General features: G+C 38.9%; 1 protein-coding gene and 1 long non-coding RNA gene across 2 annotated transcripts; both read left to right on the plus strand.

Annotated features, from left to right (window-relative positions):
* The first annotated feature begins 1229 nt into the window (after positions 1-1229).
* Positions 1230-16740, plus strand: LOC115928609. The gene is made up of 3 exons (XR_004066107.1): positions 1230-1366; positions 15856-16035; positions 16636-16740. It is a non-coding gene; the product is annotated as an uncharacterized LOC115928609 (long non-coding RNA).
* Positions 16741-16906: 166 nt separating this feature from the next.
* LOC115918966 (receptor-type tyrosine-protein phosphatase S-like) lies at positions 16907-24168 on the plus strand. Its single transcript, XM_030995857.1, has 4 exons — positions 16907-17253; positions 22216-22284; positions 23138-23272; positions 24020-24168. The coding sequence occupies exons 1-4, from the start codon at positions 17064-17066 to the stop codon at positions 24166-24168; spliced, it is 543 nt and encodes a 180-aa protein (XP_030851717.1). The 5' UTR covers positions 16907-17063.
* The last annotated feature ends 2679 nt before the right edge of the window (positions 24169-26847 follow it).

Below are 26847 nucleotides of genomic sequence, written 5' to 3' on the forward strand. Positions count from 1 at the left end.
ACAAGGAATCAAGCTCTTCCATTTAAAACTCATTTTTACCCCAAGGTGAATGTGATCTATTAACGATACCAGTTTGATACAAAAGAACAAGAACAAAGAGAGTCCATAGATCAATATGTGCCTGTTCTAGAAGGCTTTACAGAATCCTGCGAATTTGGGAGTCTCAGAGATGACTTAATCAGGGACAGAATTGTATAAGGCATTGTGAACTACCTGGCAAAGTTCTTGCCAAACCTATCAGCAGAATGCGAGCCACTCAGAAAACTGACATTCAAGGATGTTAAATGGTTTTGAGGCACTGACCAGGAGACAGCAAACACCAGAGTCAAGAAGTTTGTGACAGCAACACCAGTTCAACGCTACGTTGATGTCAACGAAGAAGTGACGATACAATGCGACGCAAGTGAAACAGGACGGGAGCAACATTGATGCAAGGTTCTCAACCAGTGGCCTTTGCATCTAGAGCGCTTACAGAGACAGCAACGAGGTATACTCAAATTGAAAAATAGTGTTTGGCGATAGTCTTTTTATGCGAACACTTCAACCAATACCTCTTCGGAAAAGACCAGATTACAGTTGAATCGGACCACAAACCTCTGCAGAGCATATTCCTTAAACCACTGCTAGCAGCACCAAAACGACTCCAACGAATGCAGCTAAGGCTACAGAAGTATAACCTATAGAGGTACAATACAAACAAGGCAAACTCATGTATATAGTAGACATGTTATCCAGATCAGCACTGCCACTGAAGAAAGTTGAAGATGTCTCTGCATACGAGATCTTCAAGGTGAAGCAGCAGAGGAAAATGATCTAAGAGATTGGAGAAATCAATCCGGCTGAAATGTTGAGGCTCATGGACAATCGTCTCCAGAAGATAAAGGAAATGACTCAGAAAGATGAAACACTCCAAGTACTCCACGAAATGATGATGAAAGGTTTGCCAGATGAAGTCCACCGCACTGCATGGTCATTGTTTTATGATGACTGTATTCTTAGTGGTCTATACATGAAAAACCTGAAAATCATTGTTTTACGTTCACAAAAATAATGACAATCTCCTTGTTCTCTCACCTTACAGCACCACCGGTCATCACACTTGGTCTGACAGATGAGGGTGCTATAGATGAAGGTGCAGCAACGTTCTACTGCAAGGCAACGGGCGACCCCGCCCCAACGTTCGAATGGTACAAGAACAATAAGAGGGTGCGCGGTATGCGTTACCTGATCATCGACACGGAGGGAGGGTCAGTGCTGAGGTTATCGCCCCTTCGGAATGACCGAGACAACGACCAGTCGGTGGTGTGTGAGGCAAGCAATGACGATGGGACAGCCACGACACGGGCAAGGCTTACTGTCACTCAAGGTAAGAGTCTGAATAGGGATTATAAACAGGTTTCATGACACATGTTCCGCTGACAATTCGTCCATGGTCAGGACCCTACACTAACTAACAGACATCATACCCGACCATATAACCCTACTATACACCTGGGGCCCCGTTGTGAAAGAGTTGTGATTGATTACAAATAATTTGCAGTTGATATCAATTGCAACTCTCTCCACTAATAAAGAGATAGGAGATGCCATTGATTTTAATTTCGAATTATTTGTAATTAATTGCAACTTTATTATAAGACCCGGCCCTGACGAGGAGCCTAATTATGTGCAATTTTTTTCGTAACTCTAAATCTTTTGACAAAATATAGGTCAGAGCATTTGTTGCTTGAGCACATGTTAGATCACCTATTGTCCACTATCCCAAGGAGATTGGAAGAAGAAAAAAATAATCAGACATTAATTGCTCCAGTGACTCTCTTACTCTAGGCTTTTTTTTTGTTCAAGTTGAGAGCTTTTGGGGTTTTATTATGGTGAGTAGGGTTAGGTAGGGTCCACGTTTTGCGTGTGGAATCTGTGTAGTGTTAGAAATTGACTGGCAAGCCAATCTTTAGGAGCACTTGTCTTAAAACAAAAGAGTTGTTTCCAGTGAAGCGGGTTCTTCGTTTCATTGAGCAACTTAGTGAAACAATTAATATGATACTGAGATAGAGAGGAAGTAAGATGGAAAACAAGTAGGGCCTATCAAGGAGTAAATAATAAATACCGCAAGGGACATCCGTTTATCTCTGTACATAACAGACCATACTTGTCTGCTACAGGGTATTTACATCTCTTCTTCTGCTTCTGGTCTCTATACCTTGACCCAAACTTTCAATCGACACTGAAAGTTGTGACTTGATCTCTAGAAAATATTTCAGTATGTTTCGTTTTGAAGTGAACAAGGTATTGCTCTTCAAACCAAATTTGTATGGAGCATGGAGAAATGTTAGCTCCAACAGTGATATTTCAAGCATGATTTGGGGTGTGTCCCGTATACTGCTGCTAAAACATTGGCTTGCAAACTCTTGGAGAACCACTCTCTACCCATGAAAGCCAACTGAAAGAATTTGATTACTGTAAAACAAGAAATGTTTTGATCTTTGTGAGAGGTCTAGTCTGTGAAAGTATCGTGCTACAAAATAGTTGAATCACTCAGCACCACAAAAAAGGGGCTTCTCTAACAGTTCCATTAAGTTTTTATGTCACAAAAATGACTGATTTTGCAGAACATAACCTTGCAGACATGGAACAATCGCAATTCGAGTTTTATGGACAAATTTGAAATGGAAAGACATTTTTTTTTAATGCTGCTTGCACTCAGCACTTTCACCGAAATGAGCATTTCATGAAAATTGCTTCTCCTCAATTGTGAAGCTTTTATGAATTTTGCATGGGTTATGACCCTACTCTAGCACTCCCAAGTGGTTTCAATGACTTGAACATTAACTTTGGTTATGAAATATGATTTGAATTGGGAAGGTCTTAAGTTCAAATCAAATTACAGATTTTCTTTTCTTTTCACAATTGAGGGGAAAGGGATTATTTTGGCAGGTTTTTTTTCTCTCACTTTAGGAAGGTAAAACCTTGAACATCTTCTTTTTTTGGAGGGGGGATGACAGCTCTAGGTCTTTTGGAGTTTACGACCGTGAATTATTCACCTCTTTCAATCTATTGACAATCCGAGAATGATGAATTTTTGTTTTTGTTGAGGAGGATCTAGGTCTGAGTGAAGAGTACCTGGGTCAATGTCGCTATTCATAAGGACCGCTATTCATAAGGTCCGCTATTCATAAGGTCCATTATTCATAGGGACCGCTATTCATAAGGTCCGCTTTTCATAATTGGAGAAAAGGGTCATTATTCATAAGGGTCATTATTCATAAGGACCGCTATTCATAATCAAAGAAGAGGGTCGGTATTCATAATATTAGAAGAGGGTCGCTATTCATAATACGAAATCGGGGTCGTTATTCATAAGGGTCCCTATTCATAATATTACAAAAGGGTCGGTATTCATAACACAGAAAGAGGGTCGCTATTCATAATATGAAATGAGGGTCGCTATTCATAATACGAAATGAGGGTCGCTATTCATAATGCAAAATGAGGGTCGTTATTCATAAGGGTCATTATTCATAAGGGTCATTATTCATAATAAGAAATGAGGGTCGCTATTCATAAAAGGAGAAGAGGGTCGCTATTCATAATAGAAGAAGAGGGTCGCTATTCATAATAGGAGAAGAGGGTCGCTATTCATAATAAGAAATGAGGGTCGCTATTAATAATAGAAGAAGAGGGTCGCTATTCATAATAGAAGAAGAGGGTCGCTATTCATAATAAGAAATGAGGGTCGCTATTCATAAAAGGAGAAGAGGGTCGCTATTCATAATAGAAGAAGAGGGTCGCTATTCATAATAGAAGAAGAGGGTCGCTATACATAATAGAAGAAGAGGGTCGCTATTCATAATAGAAGAAGAAGGTCGCTATTCATAATAGGAGAAGAGGGTCGCTATTCATAATAGGAGAAGAGGGTCGCTATTCATAATACGAAATGAGGGTCGCCATTCATAATAGGAGAAGAGGGTCGCCATTCATAATAGGAGAAGAGGGTCGCTATTAATAATATGAGAAGAGGGTCGCTATTCATAATAGGAAATGAGGGTCGCTATTCATAATAGGAGAAGAGGGTCGCTATTCATAATAGGAAATGAGGGTCGCTATTCATAAAAGGAGAAGAGGGTCGCTATTCATAATAGGAGAAGAGGGTCGCTATTCATAATAGGAAATGAGGGTCGCTATTCATAATAGGAGAAGAGGGTCGCTATTCATAATAGGAGAAGAGGGTCGCTATTCATAAAAGGAGAAGAGGGTCGCTATTCATAATAGAAGAAGAGGGTCGCTATTCATAATACGAAATGAGGTTCGCTATTCATAATAGGAGAAGAGGGTCGCTATTCATAATAGGAGGAGAGGGTCGCTATTCATAATAGGAGAAGAGGGTCGCTATTCATAATAGGAGAAGAGGGTCGCTATTCATCATAGGAAATGAGGGTCGCTATTCATAATAGGAGAAGAGGGTCGCTATATTTATAATAGGAGAAGAGGGTCGCTATTCATAATAGGAGAAGAGGGTCGCTATTCATAATAGGAAATGAGGGTCGCTATTCATAATAGGAGAAGAGGGTCGCTATTCATAATAGGAGAAGAGGGTCGCTATTCATAATAGGAGAAGAGGGTCGCTATTCATAATAGGAGAAGAGGGTCGCTATTCATAATACGAAATGAGGTTCGCTATTCATAATAGGAGAAGAGGGTCGCTATTCATAATAGGAGAAGAGGGTCGCTTTTCATAATAGGAGTAGAGGGTCGATATTCATAATACGAAATGAGGTTTGCTATTCATAATAGGAGAAGAGGGTCGCTATTCATAATACCGAAAAAGTCAAAATTACATAAGCAATAAACTAAATGTTAATAAGAAAGCGACATACTGGACATCCCATGGCTACAGCGTAGGCCGGGGGGGGGTGGGGTAGGCCACATGGTCCCAAACATTTGAAGAAAATATTTATTGAAAACTCACATTTCTGAAGAAAGAAAGGCGTGCCTAAATAATGAACGTGTCCCATCATTCCGGTCACCAGCCCCTATTTCCTATTATGAATAGCGACCCTCTTCTCCTATTATGAATAGCGACCCTCTTCTCCTATTATGAATAGCGACCCTCTTCTCCTATTATGAATAGCGACCCTCATTTCATATTATGAATAGCGACCCTTATTTCTTATTACGAATAGCGACCCCCTACTCCTATTATGAATAGCGAACCTCATTTCGTATTATGAATAGCGACCCTCTTCTCCTATTATGAATAGCGACCCTCTTCTCCTATTATGAATAGCGACCCTCTTCTCCTATTATGAATAGCGACCCTCTTCTCCTATTATGAATAGCGACCCTCATTTCCTATTATGAATAGCGACCCTCTTCTCCTATTATGAATAGCGACCCTCTTCTCCTATTATGAATAGCGACCCTCATTTCGTATTATGAATAGCGACCCTCATTTCGTATTATGAATAGCGACCCTCTTCCCGTGTTATGAATAGCGACCCTTATAAGTAATGAACCTTATTTCGTATTATGAATAGCGACCCTCTCGTCGTATTATGAATAGCGACCCTGATTTCATATTATGAATAGCGGTCCTTATGATCAATGACCCTTAGTGTGAATTATGAATAGCGACCCTCATCTCACGTTATGAATAGCGATTAACGAACCTTATTTCTTTATGAATAGTGACCCTCTTTTGCCATTATGAATAGCGGACCCGGAAGTACGGGAATTTGCACGTTATGAATAGCGGTCCTTATGAATAGCGGACCTTATGAATAGCGGTCCTTATGAATAGCGAATAGACCCCGTTTAGTCTGGCCTATATTGTTTTTCGCCTGATGGCACTCCAAAGAAAATTGGCAAATGTTCAAAGACGTCCCTTGATGAAAGGGGCTCAAATGCAAAGCTGTTCTAAACAGGGACAAAATAGAAAAAGAAATGAAGGTATGGTTTTGTTAGCACTTGCTCGTGGTATATAGTTTAACTTGCATATCATGGACTGCTTTTTACCTATTTTCTTCAAAATTGAAAAAATTAAATATAACGAAGTATGTGTTCGTTAGCACTTGCTGTTAGTGTTTACTTTCACTTAGGTTTTATGAACTGCCTCATTCCTTTTTCCTTTCCACTTATTGTCCCTAGGTCTTAACCTTTATGTTCTGGTCTGTCTTGAAGAAGATTTCTTTTTGTTGATATTTATTCTAATGCTACATTACGTTGAACACTATCGGAACTTCTTTTGAAAAATCAAAGGCAATTTTTTAATAGTTCTGTGCATCACCTATTGAAATGTGTGAACATGACAACGAGGTTACATGATCCAAACATTATTTCTTTGGGATGTACAGTATAGGGTATTGAGATTACAAAATACTTGCGACCGTGTTGTTGAAACATGGCACTATTCGATACACATTTTAGTCTATTAAGTAATTTGGGAACATAAATGGATTTAAAAAAAGCATGGTTATGGCTGAAAATGATAGATAATGTGGCCTTCAGTGTGTACAACAAAGTTAATATCCATGACAGATGACATGATAACCAAGAATACCTCACATTGGTTCTATACGCACCCAACCAACATGTCATGTGATATTAAACAGAATAAAAGAAGACAAATCTTCTGTAAATACAACCTCTACCCTCCTTCAGCTGTAGTCAAATCCCAAACGTTTGTTTAGTTAGCGGTCTATTCCATATCTCTTCATGCTACACTTAGTTTATGGATGATTTACAGTCGTATCAGCGCATGACTGTGTTTGTTTTTTTATAAAAAGATCATGTATGAATTCATGATATTTACCCTCACATCACGTTCAGCCTTACACCCAATCCTAAAGAAAGTGCGGATTGTCACATATTAAGTGCAAACAAACTAACAATGTAGTTGAATTCCATAAACCATAGTCTGGTGTTTTTTCCCCGCACTGGGTATCAAGTCACGCGTATCGCATATACATCGCGCACATGCGATCTGACCTCCTGAGGTCACAGGTGTCACATTTGCATAATCTGATACATATTCATTATCATGACATCCCTCCTTTGCCAGAATGAAACTTTATCCTGGTCTATTTTTATACTATAGTTTCACTGAAAATTCTTGTAATATTTCTTTTGTTCTTGTGTTTCAGCCATATGTGAATTACTGAAATAAACATGCTTTGATGCATTTGCTTTTGTTTCTTCCTTTTTTTTTTTTTTTTTTTTTTTTATTTTTTAAGAACAACTTCTAACAAACAACAAATTTATCTGGTCGATAAACTTTTCCCAAATGTTTTATCTTCCAAACAACTTTGTTGAACAACATAAAACATAACATGCAATATAATATCTTTCATGCAATATCTTTCATGCATCCAGTCTGTGGTCCAAATAAAAGTTCAATTGTTCACTGGATACTATTTGAGTTCTAGTTTTGAGTTTGTGTAAATCATCTGTTATCTCCAAGCGTTCATGCGACTAGCTGAAATTGAAGTTTCTGGAAATACTCTCTTCGATGATTGAATCCATTTTTGAAAACTGATCGATGCTCCAACTCAAACTTGTGTTTTTCGCAACACCTATCACATACAATAAGGGCAGCGTTCGGCGTACACCCTTTTACATTGATTAATGTATGTGTAATATTGAAACATATATATCAGAACTTATTATTTTAGCACATAACACAACTTCCTCGTACGCTTGGTTTCCATGGTGATTTCTCCAACATGTCGATTTCACAAATATGGGCAGCGCAAGGCGTACACCCTTTAAATCATAACTTGGCTTCAACCAATGATTTCCAAACATTTCTCCTTGGCACATGTAGTTTCATATATCACTGTCGCTATTTTACAAAGAGCTCATCCCCACCATATTGATCTGGAATCACACAAAATCATCATATCGCTTAGGGAATCTTCTCTGGCGTTGTGGTCTACTAGCTGCCATAGGAACGTTGGTGTTTGTTGTCTCTGCTTGGGTATCACCATCTTGATGTCTCTGGTCACCGCCTGATGTGTTGCTCGCTGCCTCTAAGTCTGGATCTCTGGTCACCGCCTCAGGAGTACTGGTCTCCGCCTCAGGATTACCGTCCGACCCTTCAGGAATACCGGTCACCGCCTCAGGATTGCCGTCTGTCCTCTCTGGATTGGCAGCTTCGTTATGAGTGTCTCGGGACATGTATCTTTTTACACTTGATACATTCCTATTATACAGGACTCCGTCAGGTGATTTCACAGTTACCATACTTCCTGTTCTTGCTGTCACTGTGTATGGCTGGCTAAAGTATGGCGTGTCTAGTTTCCTCCTTTCATCACGTCTTACTATCACCTTATCTCCTGGCACTATGTCAGAATGTACGGCTCCCCTCTTCAGATCTGCATAGTGTTTTGCACCACTTTTCATTTGGAGGTCCCTGTCTCTGAGTTCCTGATCCTCACTAATGTCCTGGATTTGTGGTAGTTTAGTTCGGATCTTTCTCCCGAACAACACTTCTGCCGGGCTTTTTCCCGTTGTCGAATGAGTACTAGCCCGGTAGACTGCGACGTAAGTCAGCAAGGCCTCTTTCCAATCCTTGCCTTCTGCCTGTGCAATTCTAAGCCTTTTCACTATACTCTGGTTCTGTCTTTCGACCTCGCCGTTGGCTTGGGGCCATTTAGGAGTCACCCGATGGTGGTGAATTCCTGTAATGTTCATGTACTCTGCGAAAACTTCTGAGATGAACTGGGGTCCATTGTCTGAGTATAACGTCACAGGTAACCCATGTCTGCCAAAGATTTCAGCTAGGGCTTTGACTGTCTTCTCTGCAGTGGTTGATTTCATGATTGCATACTCGTAGTATCTGCTATAATAATCAACTACCACAAGTATAGATTCTCCTGTCGGAAGTGGTCCTAGGAAATCAACAGCTACATCCACCCAAGGTCCTGTTGGCAACATAGTACTTCGAATTGGTTCTGGTGGATTACCCCTGCTTGTGATTTGGCAACCATGACAAGTCTTGACGAATTTCTCTGCATCTTTCTCACATCCTGGCCACCATACCTTGGTCCTCAAATTCTGTTTGGTGCCAACAATGCCCAGGTGTCCTTCGTGAGCTAATGACACCATCTTTGGCCTCTGTGCCTGTGGAATCACCAATCTGCTACCTCTCAGCACACACTGACCAATTATACAGAGTTCATCCTTGATGGGAATGTATGCTTTATATGGACAATCATCCCATTGTCCACTGTGAATACACTCTCTGATAACTTCGAGTTCAGGATCATGTTCAGATTCTCTTTCGACTTCCTTCGTTGTCACCGCACCTGGCGTTGACTGGACTGCCACAAAACGCACAAAGCTCTCTGCTTCTGTTTCCAACACAGAAGTTTCTCTCGGTTGATCATCCTTCAGCAATCTTGACAATGGATCTGCTATGTTGGACTTTCCTGCGATGTGGACTACCCTGTACTTGTACTGTTGAAGCCTCAGAACCCACCGCTCTATTCTCGCACATGGCTTAGATCTCGGTGAATAAATGACTTCAAGCGGTTTGTGATCAGTCACTAGATCAAACTCTATTCCATACAGGTACGCATGGAATCTTTCACAAGCCCACACAAGTCCAAGGGCTTCTTTCTCCGTCTGAGAGTATCTCCTTTCAACGTTACTTAACGAGCGGCTGGCATATGCTACTATCCTCGGGCCATCAGCATGCACCTGCACCAGCACTGCTCCTAAGCCAACTGGACTGGCATCCGCTATGACTTTTGTCGGTGCATTTAGATCATAGTAGCCCAGGGTCTCTGCACTCATCAAGCTTTCCTTTAGCGACTTAAACGCTTGTCGCTGTTCATGACCAAATTGAAATGGCGTCTCCTTTCTGGTCAGCTTTCTCAGTGGATCTGCCAATGTAGCAAAGTTCGGAATGAACTTTGCGCAGTAGTTGACTAGCCCCAAGAAACTTCTCATCTCAGTTGCAGTCTGGGGTTCACGGGCCTCTGCAATTGCTTTCACCTTGGCCAATCCTGGGTTGAGTCCCTCGCTAGTCAGTCTGTGCCCCATGAAGTCCAACTCAGAGACACCAAACTTACACTTTTCTGCATTTGCAGTAAGTCCTGCGTCCCGCAGTCTGCCAAGCACCTGCTTCAACCTCTTGTCATGCTCTTTCTGGGTCGATGCATGCACAATGATGTCATCTGATATGTTCGCAGCTCCTTCTATCCCAGCTATCACTCTGTGTATCTCATATTGATAAATCTCTGGAGCAGCATTGATTCCGAACAACAGTCTCTTATAGCGGAACAACCCACAATGAGTGACAAAGGTTGTCACCTCTCTAGACTCCGGATGTAACTCCAGTTGGTGGTACCCCCACTTCAGGTCTATTTTCGAAAAGACTTTGCTAATCGACAGCTCCTGTAGGACTTCCTCAATAGTGGGAATGGGGTGACGTTCTCTTATGATTGCTTCGTTCACTCTACGCATATCGATACACAGTCTAATCTCATCATTTCTCTTTGGAACTATGACAACTGGGCTTACCCATGGCGTGGAGCGTTCAACTGGCTCAATGATGTCGAGATCGATCAATTCCGCAATCTTCATCTCGACCTTTTTTCTCAGTCCAAATGGAGTCCTTCGCACAGGCTGGGCCACTGGCTTCACCGTTTCATCCACTGCTAACCGCACCTGTCGGCCCTTCAACTTCCCAACTCCTTTGAAGACTGCTTCAAACTCCTGCTTTAAACCTGCATAACTCTGTACCGCATTTACATGTACAATTCCCACCTGGAGCACTCCCAGCTCTCTAGACGTATGTTTGCTCAGTAAAGGTTCTCCCTTTTCTTTGATGACAACAAACTCTGCAGTCGACTTCATCTTGCCAACTTCTACGGTGGCTGTGAAACATCCAACAGTTGTTAATGGTATCTGTGATGTGTACGGATAAAGCCTCTTGGTACTCTTAGTAGATTTGCAGATGATTTTGTCCTTCTTCAGTTTCTCCCACAATATCTGATCTATTACATTGCAATCACTTCCCGAATCTACTATCACTGGGACTGTGACACCTCCAATGATTATTGGGACTTTCTCATGATCACCATTCACAGCAAATTGATAGTACCTCTGATCACGGCCACGGCTGTTGTCATCATCACTATCATGTCCGGGTTCACCTTCCACTTGGCGAACTCTATTCTTATACTTCTTTCCATCTCTGGACTTCCCATCTCTGAATTTTCCTCTCGCCTCACTTGTGCTCTTGGCCTTACTTTTGCACATCGTCGCAAAGTGGTTTTGGCCTCCACATTTCCGACAGATCTTTCCTTTGGCTGGACATGATGCATCCTTCCCAAAATGTCCTTTGTTCCCACATCGGTAGCATTCCAAATTCTTTTTTCTGTCATTCTCATACGATACTTGGTTCACTTGAACTTGTCCACCAGCTCTAGGCCTTTCTCTCTCTCTCAATGACATGGAGTTAAATTGACCTTCAACAGCTTCTAGAGCAGCAGCCATGGACAATGCATCATTTAACTTGAGCTCACCTCCTTTCTCCAGCATTCTCCTGCGAAGTTTATCAGCTCTGCAGTACTGAACTACTTGGTCAAGAATTTGGTTTTCTACATCCCCAGCTACGAAATTGCATCCAATAGCAACCTGTCGTAATTTGGTAACAAATTGGGCAACCGTTTCACCATCTTCCTGCTTTGTTTTCCTGAACAAATGTCTTTGAAACGTAGCATTAGGTTTGACAACATAATGAGCATTTAGGGCATCTGTGGCTTTTTGATACTCATTCCTCTCTCCTTTATTGGGAAGTGTTTTGAAAGTCTCCCTTACCACAGGCCCCGCAGTGTACAGCAACAGTGCTCTCCGTTGAGCCTCCTGGGCCGGCGTACATCCGTCCAGAAACAGGCCGCGACTATCGGCGTAGGCCTCGAACTCTTCAAGCCAAGCTTTCCGCTTGCCGCTGACAATACTTGCACCACCCGTCGGATCGAAGTGTGGAACTCCTCGAAGCGCTAACAATTCCGCTCCAGCGAATGCCATGTTGAAACTTTTCCAGCTCGTAGCCACAGATTCAACATCCAAGAAACATTAATCCTCGTCGCCAATGTCACATATTAAGTGCAAACAAACTAACAATGTAGTTGAATTCCATAAACCATAGTCTGGTGTTTTTTCCCCGCACTGGGTATCAAGTCACGCGTATCGCATATACATCGCGCACATGCGATCTGACCTCCTGAGGTCACAGGTGTCACATTTGCATAATCTGATACATATTCATTATCATGACACGGATTACCATATTTTTGGTGTACTTTTTCCTTGTTGGGCTGTTACCCCACCCCCCCAAAAAACACACACACACACACACACACACACACACACACACACACGCACGCAGTTTGCTCTTGTGGGCCATTGACATAGACAATGCACATCTTGTAAACAAGAATGACAAATTGATGCCATTTGAAGGCATATGAGACATACTCACAAATCAGATAGAATTCTCTCTGCACCTGAAGATATATAACTCCCAAGCTAAGATTGAAAGGTATTCAAGGTAGTATATTATGATTTATGATATGATTCCTGAGTTTATATTTCATTTCAACAATCACTTGCTCATAACCAGGGACATCTCCCTGCTCCAACTCTTCCCTAAATATTTTCCCGCTAGATTTTGCTCCTGGATGTTCTAGAGTTTTTTAAATAAAAGACAGGTTATCCATTCTTGATTAGATTTGCAAATGAAATGAAATTTTTTAAAAATGAGAAGAACTGTTACATTATTGTGTACTGTAAAAAATGCAATTGCAAAAAATTCCTACTATGTGGTGCAATTTTTAAAAATCGGGTTCTCACATCCAGCCCTTCAAGTGGATCATGCTCAAAGTTAAACCCTCAATTTAACCAACCCTGGATTCGTTATGGTTAATTTGTTAATCCCCCAAGAATTGACTTCAATCATCAATGAATGCGACACTGTAGAGCTTTGGGATGTTTCCTTAAACAACCGATAGCTGGAAACTCAAAACAGACTTATATTTTTAATAGTGGATGCGCACTTGAAAGTACCGATTCAGGGTTTAGAAGAAGAAAAAAAAGATAATACATGGCTAAATGCATGCATTCGTAAGTAAAGTCACCTCGATCAACTATTGCTTAAACACTTTGGGTCATGTCAATTAATGGCACGTATACTGCCAAGGCGAGTACAGTTTCTTAGCCTTTAAATCAGTCATTTATTGAAGTTAAAATAATTTTGGTTAATCCACTTTCTATAGTAAACTATTATAGTAAACTATACCACAATCGCGTGATCTGTTCAAGGTTGTAAACCTGCATCCGATATCCTTCCGGGGGCTCTTCAATTGGTTACGATCATCATTCGTTATTATCTGCTGGTTCTTTTCACTTCTGAAGAGGCGATTCGTGTCCTCTCGAAAGCGTCCCGGAAGCGTTATTTTTTTATGCGGCACAGATTGGGGCTTTTTTTAAAAGGGGTCTTGATTTACAGACTAATACTGGTCGTGTGCGTACTAGACAGTATAAGTAGTAGAGGTCTGTTTTTAATAGTGTTACATTTAATCCACTACCGCATGGAAAATTATTACATCAACAATTAAAATCAAATTGGAAATCTGAAGAGGAGGCAGCACGTCAATAAGGAGAACATCACAATAATTAGTCAATAAAACTTAACTAATAGTTCGCGATGGATATACAAACTTCTTCGCAGCGCTAATGCGCTAGCTATAAACATGACTAGTCTCACGTACGTGCAGACACTATTCAGAAGGGAAAGAACGTACTTCCCATAGGTTTAACACGCGCCATGCCCCAATCTGTGCCGCATAAAAAAATAACGCGTCCCGGAACTAGACCGTTGACCGTTGATAGTTGACCTTCTTTACGCGGCGTAGAAGGTCAACTAGGGATATGTCTACTAATTGGCGTAGCTATATGGGCTTCATATGGGACATTGCTCCCAAATCGAAAGGCAAATGGCAGGGAGGTGGGGGGGGGGGGCAGAAAGAGGGAAAGAAAGCGTGGGGAAAGGTAAATAAAGGATATAAAAGAGGATATGGCCCAACTCCTCTACGTGGTGGCCTCATCCACCTCCATGGGTATATAGGCCTACTTCATCTGAGCTCTTTGCCACGTAGAGAGATGACGCAAGATCGATGATGGAACTTTGGGCTTACCTGGGAACATTAGGAAAGACTGGGAAAAGAGAAAATTAGAGAGAGAGAAAGAGAGAGAGAGAGAGACAGACAGGCAGAGACAGACAGAGACAGAGAGACGGAAAATAAGCGAATAAGAGTAAGAGAGAGGCGGTGAGAGAGATAATTAAAACATTAGTACGAATGTACATGCCTAAGATAATTTGAAACATGACAAATTCAAGCTAGCTTTGCTTTTGGTTCATATTCGGTTCATGCATTTGTGCAATTTTGTTTGAAGGCTGTAATGACTTAATCAGGCTCTGTTTTATTTATTCTGTGCACGTATCATTGTTGACTTTGGAGCATATTTTAGTATAATTGGTGTCCTGATTGGATGTTATTGTAAATCCTGCAAGGATTATTATTCAATCTTTTGGGTAAATATGTATGTATGTGCATGGAAAGCATGAAGACACACCATACCATTCAAACGATTTATTCCAGAGGCAAGTAATAGTTTCATCAGCTCCATCGATCACCTCACAAGCATGGCCAAACATTGGTAATTTCATCATTACACGTACCCAAGCAACCTTAACTAGAGCGATGACAAACTGCTTTCTTTCTCAGCTCCGTTATCCCTCTCCCATCAGCAGAAGCCTGAGATAATATCACCAGTTTTCTCCCTGGGTCCCCAGACTCCAGAGAATCGTGCCATCGCATCATCTCCAAAATTTGATTTCTCCCTTCCGTTCTGGTCTCCTTCGATCCTTCTCCCTGGTGGCCGTTGCTGTTTGACGAGGACTGGAGGAAAATGAAGAGCCTTCTGTTGTCTCGCTCCCACTGTAGTGATTATTTGCTCAGGTTTTCACCTTGCCAGCTGGAGAGGGTGGAAGGAATATTATGGTTTCGGTAGAAGGTTTAAGTAGTGATGGTGTTGGTGATGATAATAATGTGGTTGGATGATGATGATGATGTTGTTCTTCTTCATGGTAGTTGTGTTAGTGATGGTGATGATGATGAGATGGAAGAGGATGAGAAGGAGAAGGAAAAGGAGGAGGAAGAAGAGCAGGATAATTATGATAATAATAATAATATTGGATTCTAAGCATTTTGGACTCTGTATTTTCTGTTAAATTGTGAGTATTTTGACACTCCTTATATGTTTCTGACTCTTGCTTCAGTCAAGTAAAACTAATAATGCCTCAAAACCATGAAATAGTGAAATTTGGACTCAATTATTACCATTTAGAGGATCAAAAGTGACGATAGTCCCTAACACACAACATTTTGTTTACAACCTGCTTTTCTGTATTTCCCAAACAAACTCAAAGTAACTTTACAAGCGCACGTATCGACCTTGCAAAGGTCCTCAATGCGATGATGATGATGATAATGATGGTAAAGTAAGTCAAGAGTTTGAGGAATTCATAAGAGCTCATCTTCCATAGCCACAAACTCTGGCATGTTTACTTTAAAAACGCAATTAAAAAGGTCAGAGTGCACGTAATCCAAACAATATTTCTCCACATGATTTTTGTTCATCATCACTCCAGTCCTAGCAGGAGTAATATATTTCAAAGATATGTACAAAATCAATATATTTGTCACTTTTTGTCTGTCCATTTAAAAAATTGATTGACCATAGCTTTGTCTTTCTCCTCTCTTTCTCTCTACTTCATTTAATTTTCTGCAGCTGACAGTCGTCCAGCGGGCTATCCCGAGATCACGTCCAGTCCAAGACTTAGTGTGGTGGTGCAGGTAGACCGACCGGCGACCATCTTATGTGGAGCCACCGGCAACCCTGAGCCTGAGATCCTGTGGTTCAAGGAATTTGTACCCATCGAAACTAATGACAGGATCTCCATAACGGATTGTAAGTTGTAATGTGACCAATATTTAAGAATGAAAGCTTGATATAAATGTGGAGTTTAAGACAAAGTGATGCTAGCATGAGGTATATGTAGAAATATACAATTTTGATGATTTCAAAGATTTCCAGAGGTTAAGGAACACTTCCCCGATGCTTTTGTAATACTACGTTGGATGTTAGGACAACTAGACATCATGAAGTAACTTTCAGAACTCATGTTTGATTTTGCAGCAGGGCATTTCTTATATGCTTCTCTTTTTAATGAAAAGCTCTAAGTTTACGCCTTTTTATATCACCCCTAAATCCCTGTCTTTGCATGGCAAGTCATACGGTTTCATTGGCATGGTTTGAGTGCATGACATATTCATAATTCCTGCAAAGTTCTACAGAATTTGATGTTGGCTGCAAAATGGACATAGTATCTTTAAGGTTTTATAAGCCTTAATATTTTCCCTATAATTTCTTTATTCTAAAGCAACATAATTTATGGAATCGTATCTTCCTGTTTTGTTGTAGAGCAAGTATTATGTGAATCTTGAACAATCAATCAATGAAACTAATTTCATATTTTGTTGTTCCTCCTCTTTCTTTTGCCACTACCAGCGGGCCTTCAGTTTTCCAGAGCTCAGCTGTCTGACCAGGGTCACTATGAGTGTGCCGCGAAGAACTCCCTGGGAACACGCTACTCTTGGCGTGCTCAATTCTATGTCAGAGGTAAGTTCTGTCACTGGATGAATCTTTTCTTCTTTTCTTTTAATGACAAATTTTAGATATGAAAATATATAAGAATCAAGATACTGGATTGAATCATCCTCTTTCTGATATTTTAGAATACAGTTGGCACTTGTAAACAATGGAGATTTTTAATTTTGTGTGTCATTGAGTTACATTAAGAAGTGTCCTGTTGTCTTTGATACACTGTACTTATTACCATTCTTGTCCTACCCTCAGATCGTCGAGTGGAGCCTCGCTTTACCATCCTGCCTGTGAACCAGGAGGTGGTACCAGGAGGCAGCGTCAACCTGACCTGTATGGCCTACGGCTACCCGATGCCTAGTGTACGGTGGATGAAAGCAGGTATGGACCTGGACGACTTGGACAATCTCCCCCTCGGGCGCAATGTCCTGAAGCTAGGGGACATATACGAGTCCGCCAACTACACCTGTGTGGCAACGAGCTTGCTGGGGACCATAGACACCTCGGCTAGAGTCACCGTGAGAAGTGAGTTGCTGGAACATTTTATTGCATGAATTACAGCTGAAGATCTTTATCTTCTTTTTTTATTTTATCTGAAATTATGAAACTTGAATATGAAAACTGAAGCAGTGTTATGTTCTGACGTATATAGGCCATTTGCACCCGGCTAGGGGATGCTACCCTTTGCGTTGACTTGAAAAAAGCACTAGTTTATATACAGCATCTAGGCTAGGAACATCCCAATTTACAGCCTACTGACTGCAAGCTGCTGAGGGGCTGTGTAATTTTTTCTTTCATCAATGAGAATGAATATGAATATGTTTGTACCATGTTATTGATAATTGTAATATCTATAAATAAAGTGTATGTACATGTATTGTAACTTTATTGATTTTGAAAGAAACCATTTCATTATCACCTTAACTTTCTAGACTAATGTTTTAACAATTGTTTTCAAATTAATTGATAAATTATTAAATAGTACCCTTTAAAGGAAAAAAACAAATTTGTTGCCGATTTGAACTAAGTAAGTCTTGTTTGGATGCGAATATCAGTAATTGCACTATATTAACCCTGATAGAATAATAAAACATAAAGGAAATGGAGCCAGGAAATCAGACTGTGGCTTGTCCAAACTGCAGTTTCAGCTGATTTTGAGCTATCAATGGGCCTTGAATTTCCTGCCTTGAGTAATGGACTGACCCATCTTCTCTGTCAAACTGCCATTTGCTTTTATTTGTATCTGTCTATTGTCAACTCATGTTCTTGTTATTCATTCTATCCATCTTTTCTTTTCTGCTGCCTATATCATATAAAAAAGTAAGAGAGAAAGAGAGAGTTGAAGTAGTATTGAAGTAATACATATAATTATGTGTATAGATAGAGAGACATGAAGAGGGAAAGAGAGATAGATAGATAGATAGAGACACAAAGAGAGAGAGAGAGAGAGAGAGAGAGAGAGATGGAGAGATGGATGGGATAATCGAGAGAGAGAGAGAGATGGAGAGATGGATGGGATGATCGAGAGAGAGAGAGATTTTGAAGATGGACAGCAAAAATACACCTCTATGGGGAGAGGAAGTATGATTTTGAGCGAGGAAAAGTGATATATGAAAGGAGAAAGAGAGAAAGAGAGAAGCAGAGAGAGAGAGCAAAGAGGTAATGGAACATGTAAAGTACATAACTTTATAAGGCAATAGAGATTGAAAGACAAAGAGTGATATTTACGTACATGTGTCAAGGTTGATGTCAGGATATGCCAGCAATCCCAGATTAGTTTCACTTCTGTAAACAGGGGTCAATGTTCTTTTCAGGTTCACATTTTCAATTTATTTATTTTTAATCATTTGTATTCAGTCATATCCCAGCAGTGTGCAGATTTCCAGTGTATGTACAGTTTCATTTGACTGGTGTCAAAAGACTTAATTATTTCGTTCATGGAAGCTCCTTTTAGGAGATCTGCAGCAGATCTGTAGATCCCCTCTTGATTTTGTCAGAATCTTTATTCTTTATCTATTTATTCTATCTTTCTGTACATTTTTGTATATGGTCAGATTTTCCGCCCGATCACCATAAAATGTTCACCACTAATTCCCGTTGGTCAAAAATAGAAAAACCTCTCCCTCTCTGTGTGATCACTCAACCGTGAAATCAGCTAGGTTCCATTTTGTGAAATTGTATTATCAATCATATCTTCCTAACTCGCCATAAAAATGAACAAAATTTGGTACACATGTATTTCAGGTCAAGGGTCAATATCAACGTATATAAGTGTCTGCGTGTGCCTCGATCATCACGTGCAGGTCAAAATTATAAAACGCTCAAAATCACTTCATGGTCAATTTTTAGAGTACATTTCTGGCCATTTGGCGCATTTAAATTTTTGTTATTCGCATCCCCAAGCGTTTTTGTATGCAAATTATGTACAGAATATAGAAATACTCCTTTTTTCGCATGGATCAGATTTCTGATACTTATCTTAGCAACTTTACCAAATTTTAGTCCGTTATTAATTAAAATGATGTCATACATACGTGTTAAAGATAAAAATCTATGCGCGCCTAAATTTGCCAAAATCTAAAAATAGTCGAAAATATGTTTGTTTTATAATTGATTAAAGTTCTTAATCAAGTCCATGAACTCCCAAATTTATTTTAATATTAGGATAGAATATGAGTTGTAGATAAGATTTCATGTCTCACATGACCGTATTTGTTATTGTGACGTAATCATATGGCCCTTCAAAGTCAGATATATAGATTTCAATTGATTACATTCTATTTGACTATGTTTTTTTAAAGATATTTTTTGATTTTCATTGGACCATATCGCCGTTATTCGTGGCCAATTCCCCCCCCCCCCCCAATTTTAGTATGTTGTAGCTGAGAGTATATTCTAGAAGACATATGACAATTATTTTTAAATTGGACGCCGAGAGCATACCGGTAATTACATTTTTCATAGAATGTGAAAGGAGAAATCCGCTATGTGGCAAGAACATCCAATGCCTGTACAAACTCTATGGCCAATTAATTATTTTTTTTTAAAATCCCATGAGAGATATCTTCTAGATAAATTAGACTCATGCTAAATCCTTCTCTGGTTTATGAGTTATTGCATTCTAAATTTGGTGAACAAAGCATATTTGAAAATTCATTCATTTGAAAATTAATATAAAAAGTTATTTTGTCTTCATACTATAAAAATTAATAATAAAATGATTGCCGTGCCATATGTTATACTTGTATTGTGACTTTAACCTCTTGATATATTTCGAGATCATTGTTCTAACTTATAACTAGTCTACCTTTCTAATTTGACAATCTTTAACACATCTTTCTTAATTTCCAAGCTGTTAGACCGGAGCTCTCTGAAGCTGTCTGTAGCGAAAGCAACCCATGTCTGAACGGAGGTACCTGTGAGAACTACACTGTAAAAAAATAATAGTCGAAATAACTCAATAAAATTGAGGAAAAGAATTGCCTAATTTTTATTAAGTAAATATTACCTACGGCATCTTAAGTAGAATTTACTTATTTTGCTGAATACATTTTTACTCAGTTAAATCGAGTTACATTAACGTAAATAATTTAAGTATTGTAATCATTTTAGATAATTAAAAAAAAGCTATGATAGGATTACATATTGCACGATTTGGTACCCATCTAATCTAACAAGTAACATCCACTAATCATTCACTACTTCTATTTAAGATTTAACCGTATATATATATATATAAAATCTACCACCATCACAAACTATTACATACGCTTCAATTCGACACATAATGAAAGGCTCCAAATTTTATATATACTTGATCGTAGCATCTTAAAAGGAAAATTGGTTGACAATTTTCTGAAATATCAAGTTTTGATTTGTTTTGAACTGGGTAACAATTAAAAATTGTCTTGTCTTTGCTTAGCCATGTTAAATGAATTAGTAAATGTTTTAAAGTCCTTAAATTTTTATTCAACCACAAAAAAGAATTGTTTTATTTAAAAAAAGAGTTTAATTTGGTCTTAATGGTATTCATAAATTATGTAAATATTTCTATTACGCACTGCATCGGTCCTTACTTTAAAAAGATAAGAATAATCAACATAAATTGTTTGAGTAATACGTATAATTTCTGATTTTGAGTTAAAATTACTAAATTAATACATGCTGAAATTACTTAAAGTTCTTATGTATTTGATTTTACTTAAATATTCCACGTATGTTCTACTAAATTGAAAGTTTGAGTTAGCAAGACTTAAATTTAGTGCGTAAGTGGCAAAACTAATGTTTTCAAGTAAATTCTACATGGAGAAAATACGTAAAAATTACCAATGAACAAATTCTTTTTTACAGTGTATGCATGTACATGTGCTCACGGATTTAGTGGAGATCTGTGTAATTCAGGTATATAAATATCTATTGTAAAATTTATTAAGCGCTTTGGGGTTTCATCGTATTTGTAAAATAAGAGTTTGCTTCAAAAGAAAATAATATTTACTTAATAATAACAACTTAATGCCATGTTATCCTCATATTGTGACTTTAACCTCTTGATATGTTCAAAGACCATCAGGCTATAATTTTTATGTTAAAAAAAAATCATTCATTTGAAAATTTATATAAAAAGTGCTGTACTGCATTTTTCGACGTCATGCTTTGTCTTTATAATGCATCATTATTTAGAGGATGCGCGTGTGTGACTGTGTGTGTTTGTTGGTTTAATTTGTTTGGGTTTTTACAGACTCACGTGTATCGATCAGTTATGATTATTTACCTCTGGGACCTAACGTTACTATCTGAAAGACGTGACCCAGTTCCGAACCGGGGTCTGCCTGAGCTAGTTTGTAGGCGAAGACAGAGAACTGACCAAGTGAATGTGCTGCTAGACTATTTGTTAAAGAGTGGGTGTGTGCTGCCACCTTGACGTAAACAGTACGTTATACATACAACTATACCAATACCCTAACGCCAGCAGAGGAAGAATCTGTTTAGATGTACAAAATGTCTTGTTTGACAATTACATTGTTAAATGTTGATTTAGTTAAGATTTGATGTAAATGTACTTGCACTTGCAAAATTTGGTGAATGCTTTTTTTCTTACTCGATAGAATTAAGTTTGATGTCAATCTATTGTAGCTGCATGGCCAAGGATGAAATGACACATCCCAGTTTTCTTGCTCACTGGATTTTGATAGGGCACTGCTTTTTTGGAAGAGGCATATCCAAATACATGCAATGAACACATCACCATCCACTGACATATTTGTTCTGTATATCACAATGTTTCATTGTAATTAAATAAAGACAGTTGCTATACAAAATTTGTTTTGGTTTTTCTCATTTCTTCACTGTATTTTCTTTCTTTTACTTTCCTCATCCCCTTTTCATTATTCATTACTGCTCTTAAGTTCTATATATTTGCACTCTGTCCATTGATTTCTTCTGTATCCCTCAGTATTCTTATTCTTATTTTTATTTTCTCCTCTACAGTAGTTTGCCCAGTGGTTACAGTTACTGCTCCGGATGACCTCGAACAGAAGATTTGTGATTCTGACAACAGTAAGTACTCACTATCACCATTTCTCACTCACTCTGATACCAGTGTCAAATTATCACTCAAACCCAAAGTGGTACACCGCCCTATAAAAACTAAAGACGCTGCAACAAAATGAAATTACATCAGCACATGCAGTGTGCTTTATATTTCTAAACATTTACCCCCAGATATTCAAGTAGGGTAAGGGAACTTTATAACGTGCTGATACTTTTTCCACCCTCACCTGTTGTACATTTTTTCTTCAAATGGTTTTATTTATCCATGGCGTTTACCACATCATGTGGAAGCGAGGCTTAAAGGTACTATGTCCCATTTGCAGGCCAAAAAAATGAAAAGGTTAAATTCCAACGGCATTTGAAAGATAATACTAATTTAGAACTTCCCTAAAAAAAGGGGCTTGAAAATGTCTTTAAGTGGGTAAAAAACGACAATTAGTTGTCGAGTCTAGTCTAGTGAAGTCTAGCAAGTAATCGGGTTTCCTTGCATAATTTGAATATTAGGACACTGCTAACGTTTAAATTTCACAGATAGGACATACACGATATATTCATAATTTCCGCAACGTTCTACAGAATTTGTTGTTGGCTGCAAAAAATGCTAGATTAGTTTGTCTGACTTCTTCCTAATTCCTTGATTGGTTTTGTGTACGACCTTTATCACTAGGTCAACCATTGTCAACGACACTTTGAACGAGATACTAAATCATATTGATGTTCAATTTTAACCCTTCAAATTTTGTAACTATTTATCAGTAAACATACAAAGATCTCACATACTTCTTTTGTTTGTATGTATGTTTATGGATGTGCATGAAGTACTAAATTTTTTAACTCATCATGTTTGTTTGTTTGACAGTTTTCATCGTCAAGGTAAGGCCAGATGGACGAGCCAAGATTCTGAATGATTTGACAAATTCGATAAACCTGTATGCAGATGATCGTCCCATCGTCGGATTCATCAGGAACGATGTCTGTAACGTTGAACTGACAGGTGAGATATATCTGAATCGATCACACTTCATCAGCTTATTTTTAGAGACTGAAGTGTTTGCAGTGTAGTGCTTTTGTGGCGGGGGGGGGGGGACAAAATTGCACCGGGTGAATATTATATGAAAAACGATGGGGCGAAGCGACAGCGGCGAGGCGTCAGCGGCGAGGGACCGGACCGACCAAGCGGGGTGGGTCTGGGATGGGTGCGAAACCCCTTCCCTGAGTAGGAAGCATTTGCAATTTAAGAACCACATTAGGCGCATTTTTCAGGCACTTCCTGGAGTGATATGACGTCAAATTGCTTTCTCCTACCCCTTCAAGACTAGGGACCTTTTGCAATTTGGGAAACACATTTGGCGCTTTAATGTCCACCGGCACTTCCTGGAGAGAAAAAAACAAGGCCTTCTGATTGGTTAGAAGTTAGAGAAAAGTGATCGGTCTCGTCGCGAGACGTTGTATAATGTTTTTTGATAGAATTAATGCCCTTCTGGCTCTTAACAGACAATGTGATTGGAATGATTTGATATTGCACGGTTGGTATGGGATAAATAAGGATTCAGGAAATACCTTTAAACTCTTGTATTATGCATTTCGATGAAACACGCCATTGTAGTTGCTTGCTCAGTATTACTAACTTTGACATTTGGCATGGATTTTTCAAATAGTGAATAATTAATGTCTTGTAAACTCACAGTAAACAAAGTGCATGAATTTTCATGTACTTATGATTCTTCTTTTCTCTGTGCAGAGGAACGCTACATGCTGTTTATGGCTGGAGAAGCTGTAAATGTGCCTGGCAAAAAATTCACGCTTGACCACACCGTTCTTGCAATGCCCATGACTGGTGACCTCAAGGTTAAGGTAAAGGAGATCCGTCCCCTCTGCCCCGTTGCCTAAAGAGTTCCTAATAGATAACCTTGAGGGATTACAGTACATCTCACTCCACATCTATCTATGGCTCAGACAAGGTCCATACATGATTTTTTTTTTTATTGTTTCATCCACCAGTTGCTGATGTCTGGAGTTAATGAAAAAGAACCTTAAGTAGCTCTAAGATGATGTAACATTTCCATGGAGAATTTGTGTTACAATACTTTCTAGAAGCTAGTCAATATGGTTTTATTATGTATAAATAAAATAACATGAACTTTACGTAATTTGACACATGTCAAACTGTTCATGTAATTGTGGTATGTAAATCATTAGTGAGGTTTTTTTTATTGTAAAAGAAGACTTGGTTCTTTCAACACTTGCATTGCATTGTTAGAAACCTGTGCCTTTCAGTTTTTCACATGTACAGTATATTTTTTCATTGCACATCTTTTGATGGGTACACAGTCAAATGCATTTTAAAAAGAAATTAACCAATTTTATGAGCAATTAAATTGAGAAGAGTCTATTTTACCACTTGTAATCATGGGTGGTATTCTGGTAGCGCGTACTAAGTTAGCGCATACTTAGTTAGTTCGCACTTTTATGGAATGCCTGTTGCAAACTCATTTATCCTGTACAAATTATTTTAATCCTCCAATGAAAAATGTCCAAAAAATTAATTTTGCAATGAAATGCAAAGAAAAAGATAATATGAGTATGAACTGAATTTCAACAAAGTCTTTGTTAGATTATCTTTGTCATGAATATTAAAGAAGAAAGATGAAACCTAGCATTCCATAGAAGTGTGAACTAAAATTCTTGTTTAGTCTGGACTTAGTCCCGACTTAACTTATGAGAATACCACCCCATGTCTTTAAATACATGGTATCCAACACACTTTTACAAAAAGCTGTGATTAATATACATACATGTATTTTACTCTCCATTTTGTGAAGTCTCTGGCCCACTTTTTTCTGCCTCCCACCCCTTCAACTCCCCCTCTTTCCCCCTCCCCACCTCTTTCCCCCTCCCCACCTCTCTCTCTCTCTCTCTCTCCCTCTCTCTCACTGTATCTTATTAAAGTTTGTAGATATGTTTTATGTGGGAGTGTGAAAATCATCAAATTTTGCAAAAATGCTTGGAGGCTTATTTTGTGAGCTATTTCCCCTACATACCTTTTGAATAGATGAAGATGATGAACGAAATATGTAATACTTCAATGAAAGTGGGAAGTGAGTGCATGTAAATTGATGAATTATGTTCTTTCTGTAACGAGTTAGTAAATTATACAATGTCATATAAAATACATGTTTGCATGATGAGCTGGAACCAAAATGATGTTACGTGTAAAAGTCATAAAAGTCCTTCACGCCCTTAAAGTGCCCATTTTTCATGATCATCCTGTGGGGAGTATTTAGGGTTTTTTAAAGATTTTTTTATGAAGACCTGTTGTTCCAAACTTCCATTCCATTTGTACCCATTTGCACACACTTGCAATTTTTTTCTTTCTTTACTTTCTTTCCACTTTTTATTTAGCCACTTTCTGAACGAAATTTGTTTACGTGACACTCTATTCTCCTACATACTCCTATAAAAGCGCCATGTACCCCCCCCCCCCCCCCGCCCTTCCCGGCTGCTATCGACTCAAGCATTCATGCTTATGATAGTTGGCCTCTGCATTTATCTTGATTATTTTACTTACCTCCATACTTTCAAGTTTTCAATTACATATACCGGTATATATATGCATTTTTATGTGTGTGAATTTAAGTTTTCACTCTTCATGTAAAGCAATTATATTATATACTAATATTGTTATTTGAATGTTTAATATTTGATTCATCAATAAATGCAGAAACATCTGCTAACTTGTTTTAATTTTTTTTAAAGTAAGGATACATCGTCGCTTTGGGAAATCTTTTTTTTTTAAATTCCCTTGTGGATAATTATATGTTAAATAACTGATGGATACTGATATTAAATGGAAGGGAGTCATATAGCTCACAACATAATCATTTTGAGTGAAGTTGTCTCTTCTTTTGTTCTGATATTCTTAGCATGGTGGAAGGCGTTGACTTGTGGAATGTAAACCGAGCAACTGGTGATATGTAATCATAATTAGAAAGCTTTACACTACCAACAACAAAAATACCATTCCTAATCCTTTCACAAATCTTTCCTACTTGGTCCTTCTGGGTTGATACAATCATGTAGTCATGTAGGGGTGATCCACAAGGGAGAGAAATTTCAAATTTGGGAATGACCTGTTGTAGACAGACTTTTGATATACTTTGTGCAGCCAGGGGCGTACGCAGGATTTTTTCAAGGGGGGGGGGTTTTAAAATATTTTGCTCCCGAAAATTTGAAAATCGCGCCGGCCGAAAAGTCGCTCAGTGGGGGGGGGGGGGGGGGGGGGGGGGGGGGGGGGGGGGGGGGCGGACACTTTTTTTTTTTTTTGGTCTCAAAATTTCAAAATTTGACATTTTTTTACGTATGGGGGGGGGGGTTAAGGTCACCTTATTTAGGTTAGCCGTGGGTTATAATTTTTTTTTTTTTTTTTTTTTTTTTTTTTTTAAATAAAAAAAAAAAATAAAAAAAATAAAAAACCCAAAGGGGGGGGGGGGGGTTTTAGGTTTTTTTAGGGGGTTTACATACATTAAAATACCAAAGGGGGGGGGGGGGTGAACCCAAAACACCCCCCTG

The sequence above is a fragment of the Strongylocentrotus purpuratus genome, unplaced genomic scaffold, assembly GCF_000002235.5.
Source record: "Strongylocentrotus purpuratus isolate Spur 01 unplaced genomic scaffold, Spur_5.0 spur5_scaffold_3, whole genome shotgun sequence".
Classification (NCBI taxonomy): Eukaryota; Metazoa; Echinodermata; class Echinoidea; order Camarodonta; family Strongylocentrotidae; genus Strongylocentrotus; species Strongylocentrotus purpuratus.